The sequence below is a fragment of the Chamaea fasciata genome, unplaced genomic scaffold, assembly GCF_029207755.1.
Source record: "Chamaea fasciata isolate MVZ Bird 193981 ecotype frontalis unplaced genomic scaffold, bChaFas1.0.hap1 SCAF_32, whole genome shotgun sequence".
Lineage (NCBI taxonomy): Eukaryota > Metazoa > Chordata > Aves > Passeriformes > Sylviidae > Chamaea > Chamaea fasciata.
The window spans coordinates 1,344,651-1,367,469 of record NW_027094117.1 but is presented as its reverse complement, the minus strand read 5'-3'; the positions used below and the strand labels follow the sequence as shown (position 1 = coordinate 1,367,469).

The 22,819-nt window shown below is 54.8% G+C and overlaps 1 protein-coding gene and 1 pseudogene across 1 annotated transcript; both read right to left on the bottom strand.

Annotated features, from left to right (window-relative positions):
- The window catches only part of LOC136303317 (zinc finger protein 850-like), a 171,392-nt pseudogene extending 154,377 nt beyond the window's left edge, over positions 1 to 17,015 (bottom strand).
- Positions 1,216 to 6,796, bottom strand: LOC136303373 (class II histocompatibility antigen, B-L beta chain-like). Its single transcript, XM_066207063.1, is given in 7 exon segments — positions 1,216 to 4,300; positions 4,401 to 4,508; positions 5,077 to 5,357; positions 5,795 to 5,899; positions 5,902 to 5,994; positions 5,997 to 6,056; positions 6,553 to 6,796. Coding segments are annotated over 7 exon segments (741 nt in total). The 5' UTR covers positions 6,638 to 6,796; the 3' UTR covers positions 1,216 to 4,291.
- Positions 17,016 to 22,819: the final 5,804 nt, after the last annotated feature.

Here is a 22,819-nt window from a genome sequence, read left to right as displayed (position 1 = left end):
ATTTGATAAGATTTGTTTACTATAATCACAAGCTCTTCAATCCTCATGAGTTGACTGCTCCTGTAGATACAGGGGGTTGCACCAGCTGATAGACTGCACATGTATTTATGTTTGCTTTAATTTGGTACCTGGAAATACAAACACTGCATAAGTGCATAGGTACTCTGAAAAAATGTATGACTCTTAAGAACTGATAGCAATCAGGAAAAATTCAGGTATAACAATTAAGAATATTTCAGATGAAAAGCATAATTAATGGTTGTTAACGATAACACGTGTGAAATCGGATAATTATTAATTACTAAAATATTGCACTATCATCTCAGAGTCTGCAAACAGCTTATAGAATCTTTTTCCAGTGAGGACCAGGACACCCTTTCCCTGGCAAGGTGCTCAAGTGCACTCCAAAAATCGGTCCAGCTGTCTTACTTGTAAGGTCAAATTGCCAAGTGAAAGTGACTTGAATTTATTTTTGATGCAAAAAACATCGGAGCTTGTTGGCAGAACATCCATCCAGACAAAGTGAAGGGTCTGGCCAGGACTCAAGCTCTAAACTGGAGTGATGTCCCTTAAGACATTTTTTAAAACAAGGCTCTTAACAATCGACGTTATAAAATGCTTAAACAGTTAAAAAATAAAAGGAAGGATCTTGAAGTTCACATGTCTTTTGGATAATTAGAAAAAGGATATTCAAGCATATTAAAAAAATCAGCTGTAAGTTAGGAAAATTAACAAATTTACATTATATAATTAATACATAAACACTAATCATCTTAGGAAGTTGAAATAACACCTTTCTAAACTATCATATACTTATGACCTACAAAAAACCCCACTAAAACAGCTTACGACGTGGATTTGTGAAATTGTAACAAGCAATAAAACCTTTCATGAAACCAAGGATGTGGTAAACTGCATCTTCTTCCATCCCCAAACAGGTGTTTACCAATATTTCATCACAGCTGTTTCGGTCAAAGTGTCTTCTCTCTAAAAATAATTAAACTTTGCAAATAAGATGAGCATATTTTAACAGAGCTTCAGGTAATTCTAAAATCAAACAGTGCTTAATATGAATAAATTTTGACAGAGTTTTAAATTATATGAAAGAATTTTTAAATTATATGAGCTAATAAAAGTTACATGTAATAAAACCTTAAATTAATAGGATATAGACTTAATATCATCTAAATTCTATAAAAATTAAACTTTTCGAAACTTAAAAATAACCTGAATTTAACAGGGCCCAAACTTAACAGAACTTAAAACAACATAATTTAACTGACCAATACTTAGCCTATACTTAAACCAAACCACACAGAAATTAATCTTGACAGAATATTAAAATATAACTTAACTCAGACATAAATATACTAAGTGACTCCAAGTAAAATTTCACTCTACTTTACTCCCCATTGCGATAAGTTTCTGTACAATGAAGGGGCGAATAGCTGCTTCAGGTCCTTTAACTGTAATCGTGCATCTACTTTGTAGACATCCGGTGACTCCCCCAGTTTCTGTAGGAGGATCTAAAGGTGTCACCAAAGTCCAGCCCCTTGGCCAGCACAAATGAGAAATCACTGTTACCTGCGCTCCTGAATCCAGGAGACCTGTAACTCTGATTGTTTTGTTAATATAGATCAGACTACAAGTTAGGTATTGTTCTGTTTGGTAGTGGCTACTTTCCCTACGACCGGACTGAAGGAGCCTGGAAGGGATGCTAGACAGAGGTTTGGAGTGGCACTGCTTGGCATGGTGTCTTTTCTTTTTACATCTTGGACAGCAGAAAGGTGGGTTTGAGTTTTGTGCTGGCTCTGCAAAACTTTGATATGTGTCCAGGCTTCCCACATCGGAAACACAGTCTCTTGTCATTCTGTGATGTCTTGTTGTTTTGCTGAAGTGCTGAGCTGAGAACTTCAAGGGCTTTTACTGATTTTTCACCCCTTGCTTCTGCTTGAGGTGTTACCTTTAGAGCAGCAATAGTCTTTGTAATATATGGTGAAATTTCTTTTTCTCTACAAACCTAGATCATTTGATGTATAGAAGGCTGTGGATCATGCAAGGCTCTAATTATTTGTTTACTTTCTTCACTAGTATTAACAAAGGCAAAATTTTGAAGCAGATAAAGACATGCCAGGTCATCCTTGCATTGTCTCTCTATTGCATCTATCAGGCAATCTACGAATGTAAGAAATGGCTCTGATGTTCCTTGCTTTATTTCTGTATAAGTCCTTTCAGGGATTCCCACCAGCTGAGTCAACAGCAGAGCTTTGCAAACAGCATTTTCAATGTATTCATGATTCGGTGGTTTCCACCTTGATTGACACCTCCTCTGGCATCGGTAACTGGCAAAGCTAAAAGCGATCCTTCAGCCAAAATAAAGTCCTTGTCTTTGATTGCTTGGCGTCTGACTGCTGCCCAGTCTGTTAGAGACAGATGCTGAGTCCTTCTCGGAGGGTGCCTTGACTCAGGCAGAGCTGGGCGGTGTACCTGGTCAGGGGACAGAAAGTCTCTTTCCCAGTTTGAGTCTGCTATATCTGAGATAGAAGAATCCGAATCATTGTCTGAAACAATATCACTGGTGCCTCCCCTCTGATCCATAACAGCCCTCTGGTGTCTTCCATCAATGCCTTGTCCTGGTGTCCCGTCATGTTCCCTCCTCATCCCCCTCCTTGTTGACACGTTATTGTTGTGGTCCATGTCCAGTGCTGGGAGGGTGGGAGCAGCCCAGGGGGTGTGAGGAGACACTTTGGGTGACGTGGAGGGTGATGACAGCCGCAGGCACAGTCAGCAGGATGGCGTGGTGTCGGCAGGATGGTGTGGTGTCAGCAGGATGGCGTGGTGTCAGCAGGATGGCGTGGTGTCAGCAGGATGGCGTGGTGTCAGCAGGATGGCGTGGTGTCGGCAGGATGGTGTGGTGTCAGCAGGATGGCGTGGTGTCAGCAGGTGGTGTCAGCAGGATGGTGTGGTGTCGGCAGCATGGCGTGGTGTCGGCAGCATGGCGTGGTGTCGGCAGGATGGTGTGGTGTCGGCAGGATAGCGTGGTGTCGGCAGGATAGCGTGGTGTCGGCAGCATGGCGTGGTGTCGGCAGCATGGCGTGGTGTCGGCAGCATGGCGTGGTTCAGCGCTGGGGTGACGTGAATCGGATGTGCTGGGCCCCTTCCACGTTCAGGGGGATTCACGTGGCGCGACAACGGCGGCACTGACGCTGCTGGAGATGTTTTTGGCTCCGAGGCACGGTACGGGCTGGGTGGTGGGTCGGGGCGCACAGCAACTTCTGCACGGTCCCTTGTGTGCTGAGCATGGGCGGTGGCTTCCAGGGGTGTCCCCATTAACAGTGGATTTTATCCATAAACCATAAATGCATATTCATATCCTTATCTATAGGTTTTCCAATTAAATAAGAACACAATTCTAAAACATTCTTTCTACACCAATCTAAACTTAATTTTGAAAGTATGTAAAACTACAAAAAACTGCGAAGGATGGTATCAATCCTTACACAAGAACCTACGCATATACCATCTCTATTAATGTAAAAGGTTCTATCTCATTCACGCAAAAATTGTACCTGTTCTATCTAGTACTGTGAGCGATGTTTTTGTTATGTCTAAAGCCAAGTTACCAGGCCTTAGGGCTCTGGGCTACCTAGCAAATTCTTAAGGCACTTAGAGTCTGTTTACTTACAACTAAAGTCTAAACTTCTACTTCATATTTACATGGCTTAATATATTTTAATTTCTCTAAAGACTTTAATTCAACCCCTGTATCCTTCTGTCCCCCTGGGGAACCCAGTGGGGCATGCACTACATCTCCTCTCTAATCCCCAGGATGGAGCCGGGGTAGGTCGGGCTGGGGCAGCTCTGGGCTCTTGGCCCGGCCTGGGCGCCCCCCCCCTCAAATTTCCCTGGTGGCTTAGAGGGTTCCCTGCACTTTTTGGGGATCGCTGGGTGCCGTGCTGGGGTTCAGGTGTCTCCCAAGGAGTCTGAGAGTGGGGTGACATAGGGGGGACACATGGGGCTCCCCATTCTCGATCCATCCCAGGACGGTTCTGCCTCTATCGCCAATCATGGTCCACCCACAGGGTGCCCCCAGGTCCCTCCCCACTGCCCCCCCATAACTGGGACTGGGTCTAACTGGGAAGCTTTACTGGGAACACTGGGAGCAGCCGGGCAGGGACAGAGTGACAGCGGGGCTGGGGGGACACACGACCCCCCAAAAATCAGCGCGGGGACAGAGTGGGGGGTCCGGCCGGGCCCGAGGCCACGGGGAGGGGCAGCGGCCGCCAGCGGCTCAGGAGCTCTGTGGGCAGAGAAAAGGGGGTGACACCGGGCCGGGGGCCCCGGGGGGAGCACACACGCTCCGGCCATGGGGGACCACCAGCCCCGGGACCCCCCCTCACCTTCTTGCGCAGGTAGAAGCCCAGCCCCAGCGCCAGGAACACCGAGCCCAACATGAAGCCCCCAATCCCCGTCAGCATCTTGCTGCGGGCGACGTCCGGCGGCATCTCTGGAGGGGCTGTGGGGCTCAGCACCCCCCAAAACCTCTCACAGAAACCCCAAGCCCCTCCAAGTTCCCTCCTGCTTTCCCCCAGCCCACCCAGGAGCCCCTGAAACCTCCTCCCAATCCCTTCTTGGCCTCCCCACCACCCACCAAAGCCCCTCCTGTCCCTCTCGGCATCCCACAACCCCCTCCCACTTGCCTCCCAGGACCTCCAAACCCTCTCCCAGTCCCTTCCCAGCCCCTCCAGGACTCTCCCACACCCCTCCCAGTCGCTTCCCAGCACAACCAACCTCAGCCCGAGCCCCTCTTTCCCATCGCCCAGCTCCTCCCAGCCCCTCCAGCCTCACTCCGATCCCTCCCAGTTCCACCCAGCACCCCCAGACTCCCTCCCGGCGCCCACCAGCACCCCCACAACCCCATCCCATCCTCCCCAGCATCCTCCAAACTCCTGCCCAGCCCTTCCACAGCCCCCCAGCCCCTCTCCCACTTCCCACCGGCCTCTCCCCAGCTCCCTCCCAGTCACTCCCAGCACATCCCAGTGCCTCTGCCAGCCCGGCCAGTGGCTCCCCCGTAGCCCAGTGCCGGCTCAGGGGCTGCTCCAGGCTGACGTGCTCCACCTGGCACGTGTAGGTGAGCCCGCGCCGGGGCGGCGTTTCCAGCAGCACCAGCAGCTGGTGGGTCCAGTCCCCGTTGGGGACCACGTCGGTGGCCACCACGTGTCCCGACAGCTCCTGCTGGCCCTGGAACCACCTCACCTGGATGTGGGCGGGGTAGAAATCCATCACGGAGCACAGCAGGCCTCTGGGGCCGGCCTGGGAGCTGAAGGGCAGCAGCGAGATGGAAACGCTGGGGGGCACTGGGAGAGAGCGGGGACACACTGGGATCAGCTGGGGGGAACTGGGAGAGAGAGGGGAGGGGCGGTGTGGGCTTGGGATGGACTGGGAAGGACTGGGAGGGACTGGGAATGAAGTGCGCGGCGCTGGGAAGCCGAGTCCAGCGCGGGGCACTCGGTTCTGAGAGTCAGCCTGGCAACTGGTGAGTCATCAGAGAGACGCGCTCTCATTGGCTGAGAGGCGTCATCTCCACGCGGGGCCGGGATGAACACGCGGGGGAACACTGGGATGGACTGGGATGGACTGGGAAACCACGGGTTTCACTGGGATGGACAGGAGTCCCCGGGGACGGTCCTAAGGAGGGCTGACGCCTCTGGGGTGATTCGCAGGGAGGTTTTGAGGAACTCCAGGGTCATTGCCAGGGCAGGGCCCCGGGGAACACGCTCTGCCCTACGCTCACCTTTGCGCTCCACGCTGAACGGGGCACAAATCATGTAGTTCTGCCGGCAGCAACTGTCCCCAAAACCCCGTATGTATTCCATCCATTTCGGGTCGCTGTTCCATGCCGGGCCCACTTCTCCCCCCAGGGCGTGTAGCCCACGAAGCGCCCCACGTCGCTGTCGAATATCGTGTTCTGCTCCCGGCTGTAGATGTGACGAACCTCACTTTCTCCGTGCCGTTAATGAAGTGACACTCGGTCTTATGCACCTCCTGGAACACCGCTGAGTGTGCAGGACACAGGTCAGGGGGTGCCCCCCCAGCACCCCCAGAGCTCCGGGGGCCACCCCGGATCCCCACTCCGCACCCCTGTGCCCCACGGCCGCCATGGGACCCTCCTGCCCGCACTGCCGCTTCCTCTTTCCCACCCTTCCCCCACTTCCCCTTTCACACCCTCTCCCTTCCCCTCCCACCTCCAGCCACGCCGCAAATCTATTTTGGGGTCCCGTTCCGCTTATTTGCGCTTTTCCCGCCTTTCCCAACATTTTAAACACAATCCCCCCAATTTCCAGCCCTCTCCCGCTCAGTTTTCGTATCCCACCCTCCCCTTTTCCCCTTTTTCCCACCCTCTCCCAGCCCTCCCTCACCTTCCCCCGACCCTCAGCCCATGACGCTCTTCCTTTCGGGGGTCCCCTACTCCTCCTCCCCCGGCTCCATTCCGGGCTCCCCCCTTTGCCCCCTTCTCCCCCCCTGCCCCACCGCCTCCCGCCCCCCGCTCACCCGACAGCCCCGCGCCCGCAGCCGGGGGCGCTCCCAGCACCACCAGTGCCACCAGTCCGGCCCCAGCTGCCGCCACTCGCCCCATGGCCAGCGCCGGCCAGGGGCCGCCAGCCCCAAAGCAGCCGCGCTGCCCGGGGAGCACCGGCCCGGACACAGCGCGGGCTCAGCAGCAGCAAAGCCGCGCGCTCTGATTGGCCGAGAGCACTTTTGGGAGCCGATTTTCCCCAGGCTCTACCCGGCCAGTGATGAGGCCCAAAAACACCAACTCGCGCTCTCATTGGCTGCAGCGCGCCCCGCCCGTGTTGGGATTGGCTGAGCGGGTTCCGGGCCGCCGCAGCCCCACCCCGGGGTTTTTTGGGTGGTTTTGGGGGTTTTTGGGCACGGCGGAGCCCCGGGCTGCGGGGCAGGTGGGAGCTCAGGTGTGGCCAGAAATGTGTCGGCAGGTGCGGCGCGGGATGTGGGCGGTGCCCGTGGCCAGGGCTGAGGCCGGCCCGGTGCCGGGCACCCACCAAAGCCGCTCTGTCCCTGCCCCCGCAGCCGCGCGGGGCACAGCAAATGGCACCCCGCATCACCGAGGGCCCTGACACCGCCCGTGTCACAAAGGGCCGCACCCGGCCCCCAACAGCAGAGGGACAGACTGGAAGCGCCCGGAGCAGCCCCGGCCTTGTGGCCTTGTAGCCCGTGCCGTGCCCAGAGCCCCGGGAGGCTTTGGCCACGGTGCCCCCGACAGCCCCAGCCCCGCCCCGCAGAGCCCTGGGGCTGCAGCCCGGGCTGACCCTGCGGGCCCCCAGAGATGCCGCCGGACGCTGCCCACAGCAAGGTGCTGACGGGGATCGGGGCCTTCGGGTTGGGCTTGGTCTTCCCGGCACTGGGGCTGGGCTTCTACCTGTGCAAGAAGGTGAGGGGGGCTCCTTGGGGTCGTGTCCACCCTCCCCCACAGCGTGTGTGCTCCCCCCGGGGCCCCCAGCCCGGTGTCACCCCCTTTTCTCTGCCCACAGAGTTCCTGAGCCGCCGGCGGCCGCTGCCCCTCCCCGTGGCCTCGGGCCCGGCCGGGCCCCCCTGCTCCGTCCCCGCGCTGATTTGGGGGGATCATGTGTCCCTCCAAGCCCTGCTGTCACTCTAGTCCCCACCCAGACGATCTCAGTGCTCCCAATAAAGCTTCCCAGTTCGCCCCAGTCCCAGGGAGCAGCTGGAGCAGCTGCCCCAGAACCTCCACCAGGGTCTCCCAGCGCAGCCGGAGCCGCTGGGCCTGGGGTCCCCAAAGCCCTCAGCAAGCCCCAAGGCCCTCCCAGGAACCCTCAACTCCCTCAAACCCAGCATCCCCCACAGCCCCTGCAAGTTCCCCCCATGGCACCGGCCATGGCCACGTCCCCACATGTCACTGGCCATGTCCCACCATGTCCTCACCCACGACTGTCTCCCCACCATGTTTCCATCCCTGTCATTGTCCCCCACGTCCTTATCTGTGCTCGTGTTCCCCCCGTGTCCCCATGAATGGCCACGTCCCACTCAAATGTCCATGTGGGCCCATGCCACTCTCCATGTCTCTGTCCCACCATGTCTATGTCCCCCCCATCATCCCAACCATGTCTTAGTTCAACATCTTTATTTTTACCTCAGCGTTGGATATTTTAAATGGATGAAGAGAAATGAAAAGCAAATCAAGGCCAAAAGAAAACGATTTCCCTGTCCATGCCAGCTGAGGATCCACGTGCTTGGGTCGGAGGGAAGAACCATTTTTGGAGGGATTTCCACCCCACTGCCTCCAAAATCTTGGTCTTGGCCCCAGATCATCACCATGTGGCTGCACAAGATGCCCTCGGGCAATAGGAAATCAAAATCGTGTGGAATCCCTGAGGTTGGAAAAGATCTCGAAGACCATCCAGTATTCCTTGATGCCACCAAAAGATAGGACTGAACAAAAAAAAATTTTCTGGGGTTGAAAGTCAACAAATCCACTCTCCCCAAGGAATTGCCAATGTCAGTCTGCGTCACAAGGGATGTTTCTGCCCCTGTGTTCATCCAGGTGCCCATGGGGAGACAGGAAGATGTGGATCCCCCACAGCCAGGTGTCTTCCCAACATGGATCACCAGGACCACGGATCACCAGGGCTCTGCCCAACGGGGGTCACTGGGGATCATCCAACGCTGATCCTCCCATGGGGGATGGAGCTGGAGCAGCGCACGAAGCTCTTCCCGCACTCGGGGCACTCACAGGGCTTCCCTTAGTGCTGCCTCCGTTGGTGTCTGGTCAAGATAGAGCTACTGGAGAAGCTCTTCCCACACTCAGGACACTCGTAGGGCCTCTCCCCAGTGTGGATGCGCCGGTGGACAGTGAGGGTGGAGTTTTGCTTGAAACCCTTCCCGCAGTCAGGGCAGCGGAAGGGCCTCTCCTCCGTGTGAATGTGCTGATGTTTGAGGAGATTGGAGCTCCTTGCAAACCTCTTCCCACACTCAGGACACTCGTAGGGCCTCTCCCCGGTGTGGATGCGCTGGTGTTTTCTCAGGTCGGAGCACAATCCAAAGCTCTTCCCACATTCCAAGCAGGTGTAGGGCCCTTCCCCCGTGTGGATCACTCGGTGCCGGACGAGACTGGAGCTGTCTCTGAAGCTCCTCCCACATTCTCCACACACGTATGGTTTTTCCCCACTGTGGATCATCTGGTGTTTCCACATGGTAGAGCTGTCTCTGAAGCTGTTCCCACATTCCCCACACTCGTAGGGTTTTTCCCCAGTGTGGATCATCTGGTGTTTCCACAGGGCGGAGCTGTTCCTGTAGCTGTTCCCACACTCCCCACACTTGTAGGGTTTTTCCCCAGTGTGGATCCTCTCATGTCTCCTCAGGCTACTGCTGTGGCTGAAGCTCTTCCCACATTCCCCACACTCATAGGGCCGTTCCCCACTGTGGATCCTCTGGTGTCGGATCAGGCGGCAGCTGTAGCTGAAACCCTTCCCACATTCCAGGCACCTGTGGGGCTTCTCCCCTCCATGAGGCTTCTCCACCAGTTCTGAGCTCCGGCTGGATCTCCGGCCGCCCTCCTGGCACAGGGCAGGTCTTTCCTCCTCGCAGCTCCCTGGGCTGGGTTTGCAGCCCCTCCTCCTGCGGGATCTCCGGGGCTTTTCCTCCTTCTCCATCTGGGCACTCCTTGGGAATGACAAATCCTGGTTTAGGGAGAAAACAAGAGGAGAGCACCTTAGGCTGGGGGTTCCTCCTTGCCCAAGTTATTCTCAAAAAGTCAGCGGGCACCTTGTGTCTGTGAAAACCTCCAAAACACCAAGATTCAGCCTAGAACTCCTCCAAACATCGACACAGATCAAAAACTCCCCACACATCGAGACTCAGACAAAAACTTTTCTACAACATAAAGATTCAGCCCCTCGCAAAACCTCCCCCCTCCCACCTCCCCAAATTCCCCTCGCGGGGGCGCTGGGGCCGAGGGCGGGGCGCACATGGGGTCCAGGGGGGCACTGCTGGGACCTGCGGGTCTGCCTGGCAACTGGTGAGTCATCAGCGCCGCGCGCTCCCATTGGCTGAGCCTGCCCGAGGGGTGGGGCTGCAGCAACGGGGGACACCCTGCTCCAGGGGGGATGTCCCGCAAACGGGGAACCCCCATGAAAGGGAGAAGAGGAAAGTGTCTTTACAAACAGATGCTGCGAATCTGCTTGGGGATAGGGCCAGGCACTCGGACATATGGAAGGGACAGAAGAAGGCATCAGTTCCAGAAAATATTAACTGACCACGCAGCCTGCTGCTCTTGTAACGTTAATTTTGATGAATTAAAGATTTTAGTTAAACCAGATATTGCTGAAGTAAGACAGATAGACTTCCCTTTTGATAAGCAGAAGCCGGATTTAAGGAACTGATAAATCATGAGGCCTGTCAACTTATGTTTGTGTATTCTGACTAATCAATAGGCTTCAAGAAGGACAATGAATTCATAAATCAAATACTCCTGGGAAAACAGGATTCAGTTGTCACACAACACTAAAAGGTTAAAAAGTCAAAGCGAAGAAGACTCACTTACTCCATCATTTTGAGACCTTGCCCCATAAAAAAGACCACTGACCCATTTCAAAGAACAAACCACGCATGCTTAATAGCTTTTGGCTAATTACCATACGAAGCGGGGAATGGGATGTACTAAAGTCATGAATATACACTTGCGTTTTGGGTATTCAATCCTTCTGTACATAGAAGGACCCTGTGATCTTCTGTAGGTGCGCGTGTGTTTGGGAGCTATCCCGCACGCTGCCCGGCGTCGTCATTAAACGTACACTTCCTAACTTTAAACTGTTAGAGAGTCTTTTGTCCGTCATAGTTGGATATCGGCATTAGGGCGATATTCATATTTTTTTAATAATTCACTCTGCCAAGGTCCTGCTAAATTCATCAACTGCGACAAGAAGAACAAAGACTGAACAGAGCTGTGACTATCGTTATCTATACAGAAGTGGGGTGCATATTAAGGGAGGTATGTCGTAGGTGGATTGGGAAGTCTGTACCTCTCAAGTTCTTCAGCCAATGGGGAAAAGAAGTAAAGGAAAATTAGGATGAAAAGGAGGCTGCGTTCTCCAACAATTGGAGAGATCCCATGGGAAATGTCCCACGGCCTCTCCATGTTTTTATGAATGAGATTACTCTTACAGGACTCCTCTGTCTACTTTGTGGACAGAAACCCCTGGTGATGTCAATTTTTCCACACACCTTGGGGCTCCTCTGGAATTCCTTCCACCGTCCGGGGCGGCGGGCAGTGAGTGGAGCTGAAGGTGCCTCACCCAGTTTGGGTGATCGGCTCCCTGGGGTGGCGGCGGCACCGGGGGTTTGACTGGGGACCCCAGAGTGTCCAGGAGACAGATCAGCAGTGACACATCAGGGGGGTCTGTGAAGAGTCGGCAGGGAGAGAGCACTGAAAATCTCATCAGTGAGGACACTGGGATCTTCAGGGAGTGAACATGGCAGGGCACCCATGGAGGGTGGAAAAGGGAAAGCCAGGAAGGCGTCCTGGCAAAAGGGATCACGATCGCAAAATAACTCTGAAGGGTCCCTTGGGAGAATGCTGAGGTAGTTTGCCCAGAGTTTTACCTTTCATGTTTTTCAGATTCTGCGCTGCATAGGGGTGTAGTTCTGAGCCTCAGATTAAGTGCTGCTAAACTCTCATTACAGAGTAGGTACACAAAACAAATCCTTTTCCTGCTGAAGACCAAGGAAAACAAGCACAACTTTCAAGCCCAAATACATAAAAAACGGTGGACTAAAGAGACAAACAAGGAGCACGACACCTCACGACCTGAGGCTGTGGTTGGACAACTGGGCTCCAATATGCAAATGGCCCAAACTTAACAAAATTTAGGACCTTGTGACCAGTCGTCCATTTTGCGACCATTCTACGTCCCCCTGGAGTGTAGCCCTGGTCAGGCTCCTGCCCTGCCCAAGGTGTACCCTAAAGAGCTTTCAATAAATATCGACTTTATTCTCTAGCTCTGTGCAGTCCCTGTTACAGTTCAGCCTTCCCAAGGCATCGTTCTCCCAGAGGTAATTAAGGACATGGACACCCAGAGGGGCAATAAGGGAGGTCGAGAAAGGATTTAGACAACAGGGGATGGATGGTGTTGGTGTGCTGGGTGAGGGTGAAGGGGAGGGTGCAAGAGTTTGATCAAGGCAAGAAGCAGCAGGAGGAATCTCTGCGGTAAGAAAAAAGATGATGGAAAAGAGGAGGAAGAGAGAAATACTGAGGACTGGGACATTTTTCAGCAGGGTCTTATCCTCTAAATTTGCCAGCTGCTGCAGATCCTTTGTGCCCCCAGTTTCCAGGAGAGGAAAACAAGGAGGTCAGGATCCCAGGGAGTTTCTCCATGCTGGGGGGCGGCAGCAGCGGGCGCAGAGGTGCGGCACCGGGAGCACGGGCTGGGGGCCTGTGGGGAGCTGTGGGGCAGCCGGGGCTCAGCAGGAAGGAAGGAACAGCTGGGAAATGTGGATTACTCCGGGAAGGATCGAGATTCTCCTTTAAGGATTTTGTTTGGGTCGCTGGAGAAAGGAATGACTCTGCAGAAAGCTCAGCAGCTGCCAGAGGAGGAGCACCCACAGGCACTCAGGGGGGCTGCAGGAGCGGCACAAGAAGCCCCTGGAGCACTTGGGCACAAAGGCACAGCAGGTGAAGGCAAGAAGGGAGGAGGAAAAGGCCAAGCTGAAGGCAAAGGCCATGGCAGAGTTTCTACAGCCCCTGAGGGATGAACCCCAGCGCCCAAGGGGGCCCCAGCACCGAGGGGACGGGCTCGGCCACAAGCACCTGGCACAGGCATTGCCCTCCTCGGCGGGGGAGAGCCCACCCAAACAGCCCCTGGCAAGGAAGCAGGGTTCCATCTGCAGGCCACAAGGACACTGCAGGCACACACAGCAGCACCCTCAGCAGGAGCAAGTCCACCCCTGCATGGACATGGATTCCTGGGGCTGCCAGAGCTCCCATTCCACCAGGGACCCACCACACTGCAGCCCTTGACAACATTCAGGCTGGGGCTGCATCCACACGAGGCCTTTCCTCATACACACAGGGGCCTCTCCATCCGCTCTGGATCTTAGACCTAAGGGGGGAAAATCCCAAAAATGTCCTTGATTATTCAGGGGACAAGTGGGAAAGGTGAGCAGCAGTGTTTTATCCAACCACTATCGGCAGATGTGGGGGATGGGTTTGAAATGCAGGAATTTTTATTTGCTCCTAAACGTGATTGTAATTTAATGGGGAGGTATTTGATGGCTATATTGGAAATGCAAATCAATATTGTAAAAGGTGAAACACAGGCTAGTTCTCTTGTACCTTTGTGTCAAATGTCTGGCAAGGCCTGTGCTGAAGTGAACCCACAAGTGTGGGCAGCCCCAGGGAAAGAGGGAAAATCAGATACCCAGCCTCTCCAAATGACTCTGCAGCAACAAGGACAAGTGGTGTCTAAAAGCAATCCCCTGTTCCAAGGGAGGGAAGGAAGGGCTTACAGACTGATATTGAATCCCTGTAATGCAGGATGTGGATGACTCGCTTCAGTCAAGAAGTGGTAGAAGAAGCCTTTGTGAATTAGCTCAATTTTCAGGCTAAAAAGCATCATGGAGTATTTGAAAAAAAACCAAAAAAACCCAAAAAAACCCCCCCAAAAAAGCGCAAAAGCTGGTGAAAAAAGTTAAATATTTGGGACATATTTTGACTGAAGGTTTGTGGTGTATGGACCCACAGAGGGTCCAGGGAATCTCAGAAGTAATGTTACCCAGGACTAAAATGGAGCTGGGACAACTCTGAGGATTAATGGGGAATTGCAGGACCTGGATTGAGGATTCTCTATTGTATCCAGAACATTGTGTGACTTTTTAACACCAGACAGCCACAATGTTGCAGTATGGACATGAGAAAGAGAATAAAACATGAGAAAATGAAAAAATCCCCAAATGATTGATGCCCCAGCCATGGCTCTCCCACACTCAGAAAAGGAATTGGAATTGTCTGTGGATGTTAAACAGGCCACGACTGACCCCGCACTGAAGGCACCGGAGCAGCAGCCAGGGCTCCACAGCGGGGGAAGCCCCTGTGCCTGCCCACAGATCCTCTGCTGGAATCGTCTGCCTGGGCACCTCCTGGGGCATCTCCACACACTGGGGGCCAAGCCTTGCTGCCACTGCTGGAGCTTCAGTGGTTTCTGTGCCTGCACTCGCCACAGGGCTGGGGAAGACAACGGGAGAATTCCACTCTGGCTCTCAATCACACTCACACACTGGGCTGGATGCGATTACATTGTGGGAAAACATACCGGCTTTAAATTTAGGGGGTTTTGAATTTCTCCACTCAGGCTTGGTTTGCCTTTGCCCTGGGGAAAGGAATTTTAGATGATTTTTTTAAAAGGGATGTTACACCACTCAACAGAGATGAGTTTAACATCTCAACAGACTGGGAATAGCCCAAAAGACACCCACAGAGATAACGACCAGCAACAAAACACCAACGACCATCAGCAAACAGCAACCAACATCTACCCCAGACACTGCCCCTGGAATAGCTGGAGACACCTGGTCTGGAAAAGGCTGGTAAGGAAATCCAGGAATGCCGACCTAATTAACAGCAGAGGCAAAGAAATCCAGCTCCAATAGGAAACCAAATACTGAGAACTTCACAACTTGGAAGCAATGAATATCAAACCCATGGATTTCTATGGGTTCAGACTGTTTAACGTTTAGGGAAAATCCAGTAAAACTCACGTGTCATGGAATGATTTTCTCTGCACACCCAGGCTATGTGTGGATGAAATGATTTGTGTTGCACATCCTGGCCAAAATGAAGTAATGCCTTGACTCTCTAACACTAAAAATCTTGCTGGAGAATTTTCGTTTTTCTCACAGTTTCAGTGAAAGGATTACACCATTGGAACATTTTCGGTAATAATCCTACTTTTATGTGGTCAGTTAGATTTGACCAGGGGTGTGAGAAACAATTTTTAGTCCTAGGAGAAGTAGAAGAAATTTGATTGTTTTGGGATGTTTTTTGTGTATGTTTGTGTGAGGCTCTTAGTGATGGCAAAACTTCGGTTTGGGTTTTTCGATGTTCATCTTTAGGCTGCATTTTGCAAAACTAGAAGAGCTTTGAAGGTGACCCTTTTCCCATAAACAGTTAAAAGAATGTTGTTAGAAACAAATAAACAAAAGACAGACTCTGGGGGGACCACGTGTGAGTCATCCAAAGGCTGCTCTGGAAGAGAAGCTTCCTTCCAGGCAGCCAGGAGAGGAGCTTTAGAAATGCAAATTAACACTGCTGGGGAAAAGTGTGGACAATGCACCAGGCTCTTCTTGCCCGGGGGAGGAATTGGGCTCATTCCCTCTGTCCCTCACCCCAAGCTCTGCCTGCTGGCACAGATGGAATTGGCACAGCCAAAGGCAGAGCCCACAGGGAGGAGAGCTGACTCTGCAACACAAATTGCTTCAGCTGCAAAGGGAAACAGCAAATGGAGAATGTTGTGAAAACTTCACTAAAAGAAGTAGAGGGGAATCATCCCTCTCCCCACTCCAACATGTGCTCTCACTGTCTGTGTCACACAGGGAGCATTAGACCACTGGGGTGTTTGTGCTACCACAGGTTCAGAGAAATCACTTGGGAATCCAAGTGTGTGAGGATTTAATTAGAGAAAAGACAAAAATTGATACAGCACTGGCTGGACAGAGCACCCAAAAATGGGGAAAAGATGAACGGCCATCAGAACAAATCCTGCAACACCATGGACCAGCCCCTGGGAACCCGAACCAATTCAGATCAGGAGCCAGAGAACCCACTGATCATTACAATGGCAGAATTAGATTACAAGATGTCCACAAAATAATAACCAACCAGACACATCCAGCTCCTCAGCCTGGCCCACCAATCCACTCAAAGAATGCAACATCTCACCGTGGGATGGGATCAGATTATCCATTAGCAGAAGGAGGAGGACAGGGTGGAAAATTAAATGACTCAAGCTGCTGTTGACAAATAGATGATAACTGAAAAGTGGTGAAACAGATAACAAAGGAAATAAGAAAGCAGATCATGTGCCGGTCGAAATGTGGAAAGGATGGGAATGGGACAAAACAACAGGGAATGAGGGCACTTACAATAATCCCAAAACCAAAGCGGACCCAGCAAGGAAAAACAGAGTCAATCTGCTTGGAGACAGGGACAGGGACTTGGAGATAAGGAAGGAACGGGAGAAACCATCAGATTGAGAAAATGTTACTCATTGACAAGGACTGCTGCTCAGCCAAGATCCTGCGAAAATTCCTGAACACGGAGAAGAAGAACAAAGACTGAACAGAGCCGTGAATATCGGATGTTATAGAAAAGGGGGGGCATATTAACGAGGACATGCTGGAGGCGGATCGGGAAGTCAGAAGTTTCCAAGGACCTTCACCACTGGACAAAGGGACAGGGAGACGCAGAAGGGAAAATCAGGATAAAAAGGAGGCCGAGTATGACAACAACTGGAGAGACCCCACGGCAAATGCCGCACGGCCTCTCCCTTTGTTCAGGAATAAAGTCACTTTTACACGACTCCTCGGTCTCCTCTGGGGACACAAACCTCTGGCCACGGGAATTTTCCCGCACTGCCCCGGGGACAGGGCGGCCACCTCCGTTCTCCCCGCAGGAAGCGGGACGAGGCAGCGCTGCTCCGGCACCGGCTCCTGCCGAGGCAGCGGCGGGAAGGAGACCGCGGGCAGCCGCTCCCGCAGCGCCCTCAGGCCACGGGGAACACGGCGCCGACACGGCACAAGGAACCCGCCAGAGCCCCCTGCCGCCCCCTCCGCCCGCAGCCGGCCCCGAGCCCCGGCAGAACCGAGCGCGGCTCCCACCCGCGCTGGGGCCGCCTCCGAGCTCCGCCGCCGCCTCACCGGGCTCCGGCCGCTGCCGCCGCTCCCGGGCCCGCACACACGCTCCGCCAATGGCGCCTCTGCCGGTCAACGGCCGCCCGGGGGGCGGCCCCGGGGCCGGGCTTGGCCCCGCTCGGCCCAATCGGCGCGTGAGAATTTTGTGTGACGGCACGATCCGCTAATGGAAGCGCGTCAAGGGCGGGCTCTGCACACGGCCCACACCCGCCCCGCGCTCTCAGGCCCCGCCCCCGGGCTGTGTGAGGGGAAAGCCGCAGATGAGGAACAGCGCTGGGACGGGCCCGGGCCCGAGTCGGGATTGAGCTGGAAACACAAACAAACTTCTCCGCACCTCCCGGCCCGCCTTTCCCAGCCCGGCGTGTTCCCCGGCACCGGCTCCGAGGAAAGCCGTCACTTCTCCTGGCCATAATTATGAGCATGAAGTGCATGGCTTTGATTTCGCCAAAAAAAAAGGGAAGACCCCCCAAGGCCCTTGGGCTGAGTGGAGGAGGGGAGAGATTTCTGGCAGAAACTTCCAAAAATCTTTTTTCCTGAGGCTGGGAAGAGCAAACCAAACCCAAGCGAGGTGGGTCCCACCCCTCAGCATCGCCCCCCTGCCGTCCCAGCTGAAGCCCTCGCCGGCTGCTCCGGGCTGGATGGGCAGACTGGGAGCGCTGGGAAGGGGCCCCGGCTCAGGGCGCAGCCCCCGGGGCAGCCCCACGGCCCCCACGGCAGCTCCAAGGCTCCGCCAGCCGGGACGGGACGTGGGAGGGGGAGCAGGGCAGGGACGGGGCTGCCGGCACCGGGGGAACACGAGGGACACTGGGGGCACTTCGCAAGCATTTAATGCAAAAGATAAAATTGATGAGGGAGACAAAAGCAACAGCAACAGTGGCACCATAGCACGGGGGCACACAAGGACGTGTCCCATTGTAGTGGGGTGGTGCTGTCCGATGGCAGGCACCCACCAAAGCTGCTCTGTCAGTGCCCTCCACAGCAGGACAGGGGAGAGAAAATTTAACCAAGGGTTCATGAGTTAAGGAGCAAGAGAGTTTCCTCATCAAACATCGTCACGGGCAGAACAGGCTCCAAACTGGAGATATGAATTGAATTTATTGCTAACAAACTCAGAGTAGGATAATGAGAGGAAAAAACCCTTCAAAACACCATCCCCAGCTCTCCCTCCTTCCACCTCTACCTCCTACCCCGGTAGTGCAGGGACACAGGGAAGGGGGGGCCACGCTCAGTTCATGCCCCTCAGTTCAGGCTTCTTCCTCTGCTAAGGGACAGGAGCCATTCTCCTGCTGCACCCTGGGGAACTCCCACTGGACAGTTCTCCGGAACTTCTCCAACCTCAGTCCATCCCATAGGCAACAGCCCCCCTCAAACTGCTGCAGCATGGGTCCCCTGCCACGGGGTCAGTCCTTCAGAGACAGGCTGCTCCAGCGGGGGCCCCTCTGTCCACAGGCTCACAGCCTCCTGTCAGGCATCCCCCTGCTCCAGCGTTGCTCCTCCAGGGGCTGCGGGGAGATCTCTGCATCCCCATGGATCTCTAGGGGCTGCAGGGGGGTCTCTGCATCTGGCACCACTGTCTTTGGAGGCACCAGGAATAGGCTGAGCTCCGCCTGAAGCTCATCTCACATTCCCCGTTCTTGTAGGGCCCAATCCCCAGTGTGGATGTTCTGATGTCTCCTCAGCTCGAAGCTCCACCTGGAGCCCTTTCCACATTCCAAGCACCCGTGGGGCTACTCACTGGCCTGAGCCTTCTCCACCAGCTCCAAGATCTGGCTGTATCTCCGGCCACCTCCCCAGCACAGGGGTGGGGGTCTTTCCTCCTCACAGCTCTTTGGGCTTGGTCTGCAGCCCCTCCTTGTGTGGGTGCTCTTGCGCTTTTCCTCCCCATTGGATTCCTGTGCCAGGGAGCCACTCAAAACAGCCTCTTCCACAAGATTCCGTGGCGGGGATTTCTTCTCCCTGGTCTCTGCAGCTCAGTGCCTGGAGTAAGGAAAGACAAGGAGAGGAAGGAATGAGGAAGGAAGCAGGACAGAAAGACGAGAGGAAGGAAGGAGAGGATAGGATTTGCCTCTGTCAGAGGGAAGGGGAAGGAGATCCCCCCCAGCCTACCCCTGGCAGGACAGCGTCGGCAGTGGGGTTGTCCTGCAGCCGGGGGCCATGCTGGGCTGGGAGATGCAGCAGAGGAGAGGGGGAAAGGGGCAACGACTTCCTCCTCACCTGCCTCAGTATCCCAGGCATCTTCTTTTTTCCTTGCAGCCTCCTTTACCTCCATCTAGACAAAGTCTGAGGTTGACAAATCCTGGCTTGGGGGAAAAGGCAGGGGTGAGCACCTTGGGTTAGCTGGTCCCGCTGCCCAAGTCTCGCTCAAGAAGTCACCACCTGTTGACCACTGGGTGGGCCGAGACCCTGCTCATCTCTATCCTCCCCCACCCTGCCAGGCTGCTGAGGAACCCTAGCTTCGGGATCTCCCCATGCTGCTCTCCCCACTCCTCGCGAGCCCCAAAACCGATGTCACCCCCCAGGTCCTCCGGTACTGGGCAATCACCGTGTGGATCCTCCATGATTCTCCCAAGGGACATTTGTGGCTCAGCTTTCAGGTCCTGCAAGATCCAAACATCCCAGCCGTTGCAAAAGGCCCTCCAGGACACCCTCTGAGAGATGTGGGGCGAGCTTCCCCTCCCTGTTCACCTGCTGGGGCCGGGGAATCTGCGGACTCAGCAGGAGGGTGGGGGAACCACGTGGTTCTACTGCTGCTCCTTCTCTTTCTGCTCCTGTTCCTGCTCCTCCTTTTCCCCCTCCTTGTCCTCCCTCCCTCCTCTTCCTCCTGCTCCTCCTAACCACCAAACCTAGACCCCCCCTTTCCCACCCCCTTGCCCCATGGCCGCTGAAGCACTGGATGCTGTGTGGGAAACCCCCTGTGAGCCCCCCAGGGATGAGCAGGGGGCTTGGGGACCCCTCCAGTGCAGATCCATCCTGCCTCCCCACCCCGAGACCCAGGGAATCACTCCAGGGATGGAATGATGGGGACAAGAAAGGACCCACATGAAACCCCTTTTCATGTCCCAGCCTCACTTTTCCCTCCCCTCCCCCATTGTTTCTCCAACCCAAAGACCCCTCCCAACTCAGTTTGGGGGTCCCACACCTCTCTCACTCTCTTTGGGGATCCCAGACCTCTCTTTTTCACCCTCTTCTCTGCCTTCCTCATCATCCCCCCAGTCCCCACCACCCTTCTCCCCTGTGCTTGGTTTGGGGGATTCCAGGCCCCTACTGCTCAGTCTGCAGGTACCATCCCCCTTGCCCTCAATTCAGGCAGCTCCTGGCAGCTTTTTTCTGGAAGGATCCCTGAGTTTTGGGATTTTTGGGATGCAGTTTTGGAGGGGGACAGCTCTGTCTGGCTTTCCCCTTCCCTGTTGTGGCCTCTCAGCTGCCCCTGACACCCCGAGGCTGCTGGGATTTCCCTCCTGGGGACAAGGATGTTCATTCCCTCCCAGGAGCCCAATGCCCGGCTGGGGGTCCAGGTCAGGGGCTCCTTGAGCAGCTGCCCCAGAACCTCCACCAGGGTCTCCCAGTGCAGCTGGAACTGCTCGGTCTGGGGTCCCCAAAGCCCTCAGCAAGCCCCAAGGCCCTCCCAGGAACCCTCAACTCCCTCAAACCCAGCATCCCCCACAGCCCCTGCAAATTCCCCCCATGGCACCGGCCATGGCCATGTCCCCACATGCCACTGGCCATGTCCCACCATGTCCTCACCCATTGGCTGTTTCCCCACCACATTCCCATCCCTGTCATTGTCCCCCATACCTCTGTCCATGCTCGTGTCCTCTCACATCCCCACGAATGGCCACGTCCCCATCCATGTCCACATGTCCCCATGTCAGTGTTCCACCATGTCTATATCCTTCCATGTCCCCACCCATGTCTCAGTTCAATGTCTTTATTTTTACTCCCATTTCAGATGTTTTGAAAGAATGAAAAGAAATGAAAAGCAAATCAAGGCCAAAAGAAAAGGATTTCCATGTCTGTGCTGGGTGAGGATCCATGTGCTTGAGTGGAAGGGAAGAAGCTTTTTCAGAAGGGTTTCCACCCCGCTGTCTCCAAAATCTTGGTCTTTGCCCAATCCATCACCATTTGGCTGCAGAAGAAGCCTTTGGGCCATAGAAAATCAGAATGGAATCACTGAGGTTGGAAAAGACCTCAAGACCTCAAGTGTTGCTTGATGCCACCAGAAGATATGATTGAACTCAAAAGATTTTTTGGGGGTTGAAAGACAACAAATCCACTCTCCCCAGTGAATTCCTGATGTCGGTTTGCATCCCTATGGATCTTGCTGCCCCTGCATTCACCCAGCTTACCACGGGGAGCCAGGAAGCGGTGGAGCCCCCCAGCCAGGTGTCTTCCCAACACGGATCACCAGGACCATAAATCACCAGGGCTCTGCCCAACGCAGGTCACTGGGGATCATCCAACGCTGATCCTCCCATGGGGGATGGAGCTGGAGCAGCGCACGAAGCTCTTCCCGCACTCAGGGCACTCGCAGGGCTTCCCTTAGTGCTGCCTCCATTGGAGTTTGGTCTAGTGAGAGCTCTGTGAGAAGCTCTTCCCACACTCGGGACACTGGCACGGCCTCTCCACAGTGTGAAAGTGCTGGTGTCTTCTCAGGTCAACCCTCCAGCTAAAGCTGTTCCCACATTCCCCATGCTTGTGGGGCCATTCCCCAGTGTGGATCCTCTGGTGCTGGCTCAGGTCAGAGCTGTAGCTGAAGCTCTTCTCACATTCCAAGCACTTCTGGGGCTTCTCCACAGCCTGGGGCTCTGAGCTCCAGCTGGGTCTCTGGCCGCCTTCCCAGCACAGGGAGGGTCTTTCCTCCTTGCAACTCCCTGGGCTGGGTTTGCAGCCCCTCCTTTGTGTGGAGGGCTTTTCTCTAGGGCGTTTCCTCCTCCTCCATCTGACCACAGCTTGAGAATGACAAATCCTGGTTTGGGAGGAAAAATAAGGGCTGAGTGCCATAGGGTGGGGGGTTCCTACTGCCCAGGTCTAGCTCTGGATGTCACTGGGTGTTTTGTATCCATAAAAGTCCCAAGCAGCCACAATTCAGCCCAAAACACCCTTCCTGGAGTTCCTCCTCCCTGATGTCTCCACTTTGGGGTTCTGGGCGTCTCCCTTCCCTGGGCTGATGGGGGTCCCGTGGCTCCTGAGATTTCCCCCTCTCTGGGGGATGTCCCGCTGAGGGATGATCCGGGCGGGTTTTGGGAGTCCCAGGGGCCCTTTCTGCTCACTCTCTGCTCTGGCATTCCTGGGATCCCAGGGATTCCCCCTTATCCAGGCTCCCCCCGTCTCCAAGCTGCTGGGGGTTCCCCAGCTCCGGAATCGCCCCTCCCCCCAGTCCCGGGCTCCCGGCGTTCCCCTCCACCTCTCTCCCGGGGGGACCCCAAGACCGATGTCCGCCTCCCACGCTGGCACCGGGCAATCACCACGTGGAGACCCCAAACATCTCCCAAAGGGGTATTTGCGGCTCAGCTTTGGGGTCCCGCAGGATCCAAACATCCCCCCCACCCCAAAATGAAACCCTCCCAGGGACCCTTACCGATATTTGGGGCTCAAACCCGGAACCTGCGAGTTCCAAACACGCCCCAAGAAAAATGGCCGCTCGGGGACCCCCTGAGAGATTTGGGGCGAGCTCCCCATCTCAGCTCACCTGCGAGATGTGGGGAAGCCGAGCCCCAGCACCAGGAAGATGAAGCCCCCAATCCCCATCAGCAGCTTGCTGCAGGTGGTGTCCAGCCGCATCTCTGGGGGGTCTGCAGGGCCCAGGACCCCCAAAACCTCTCAGACACCCCAAGCCCCTCCAAGCACCCTTCCAGTTGCCCCCAACCCACCCAGGAGGCCCTGA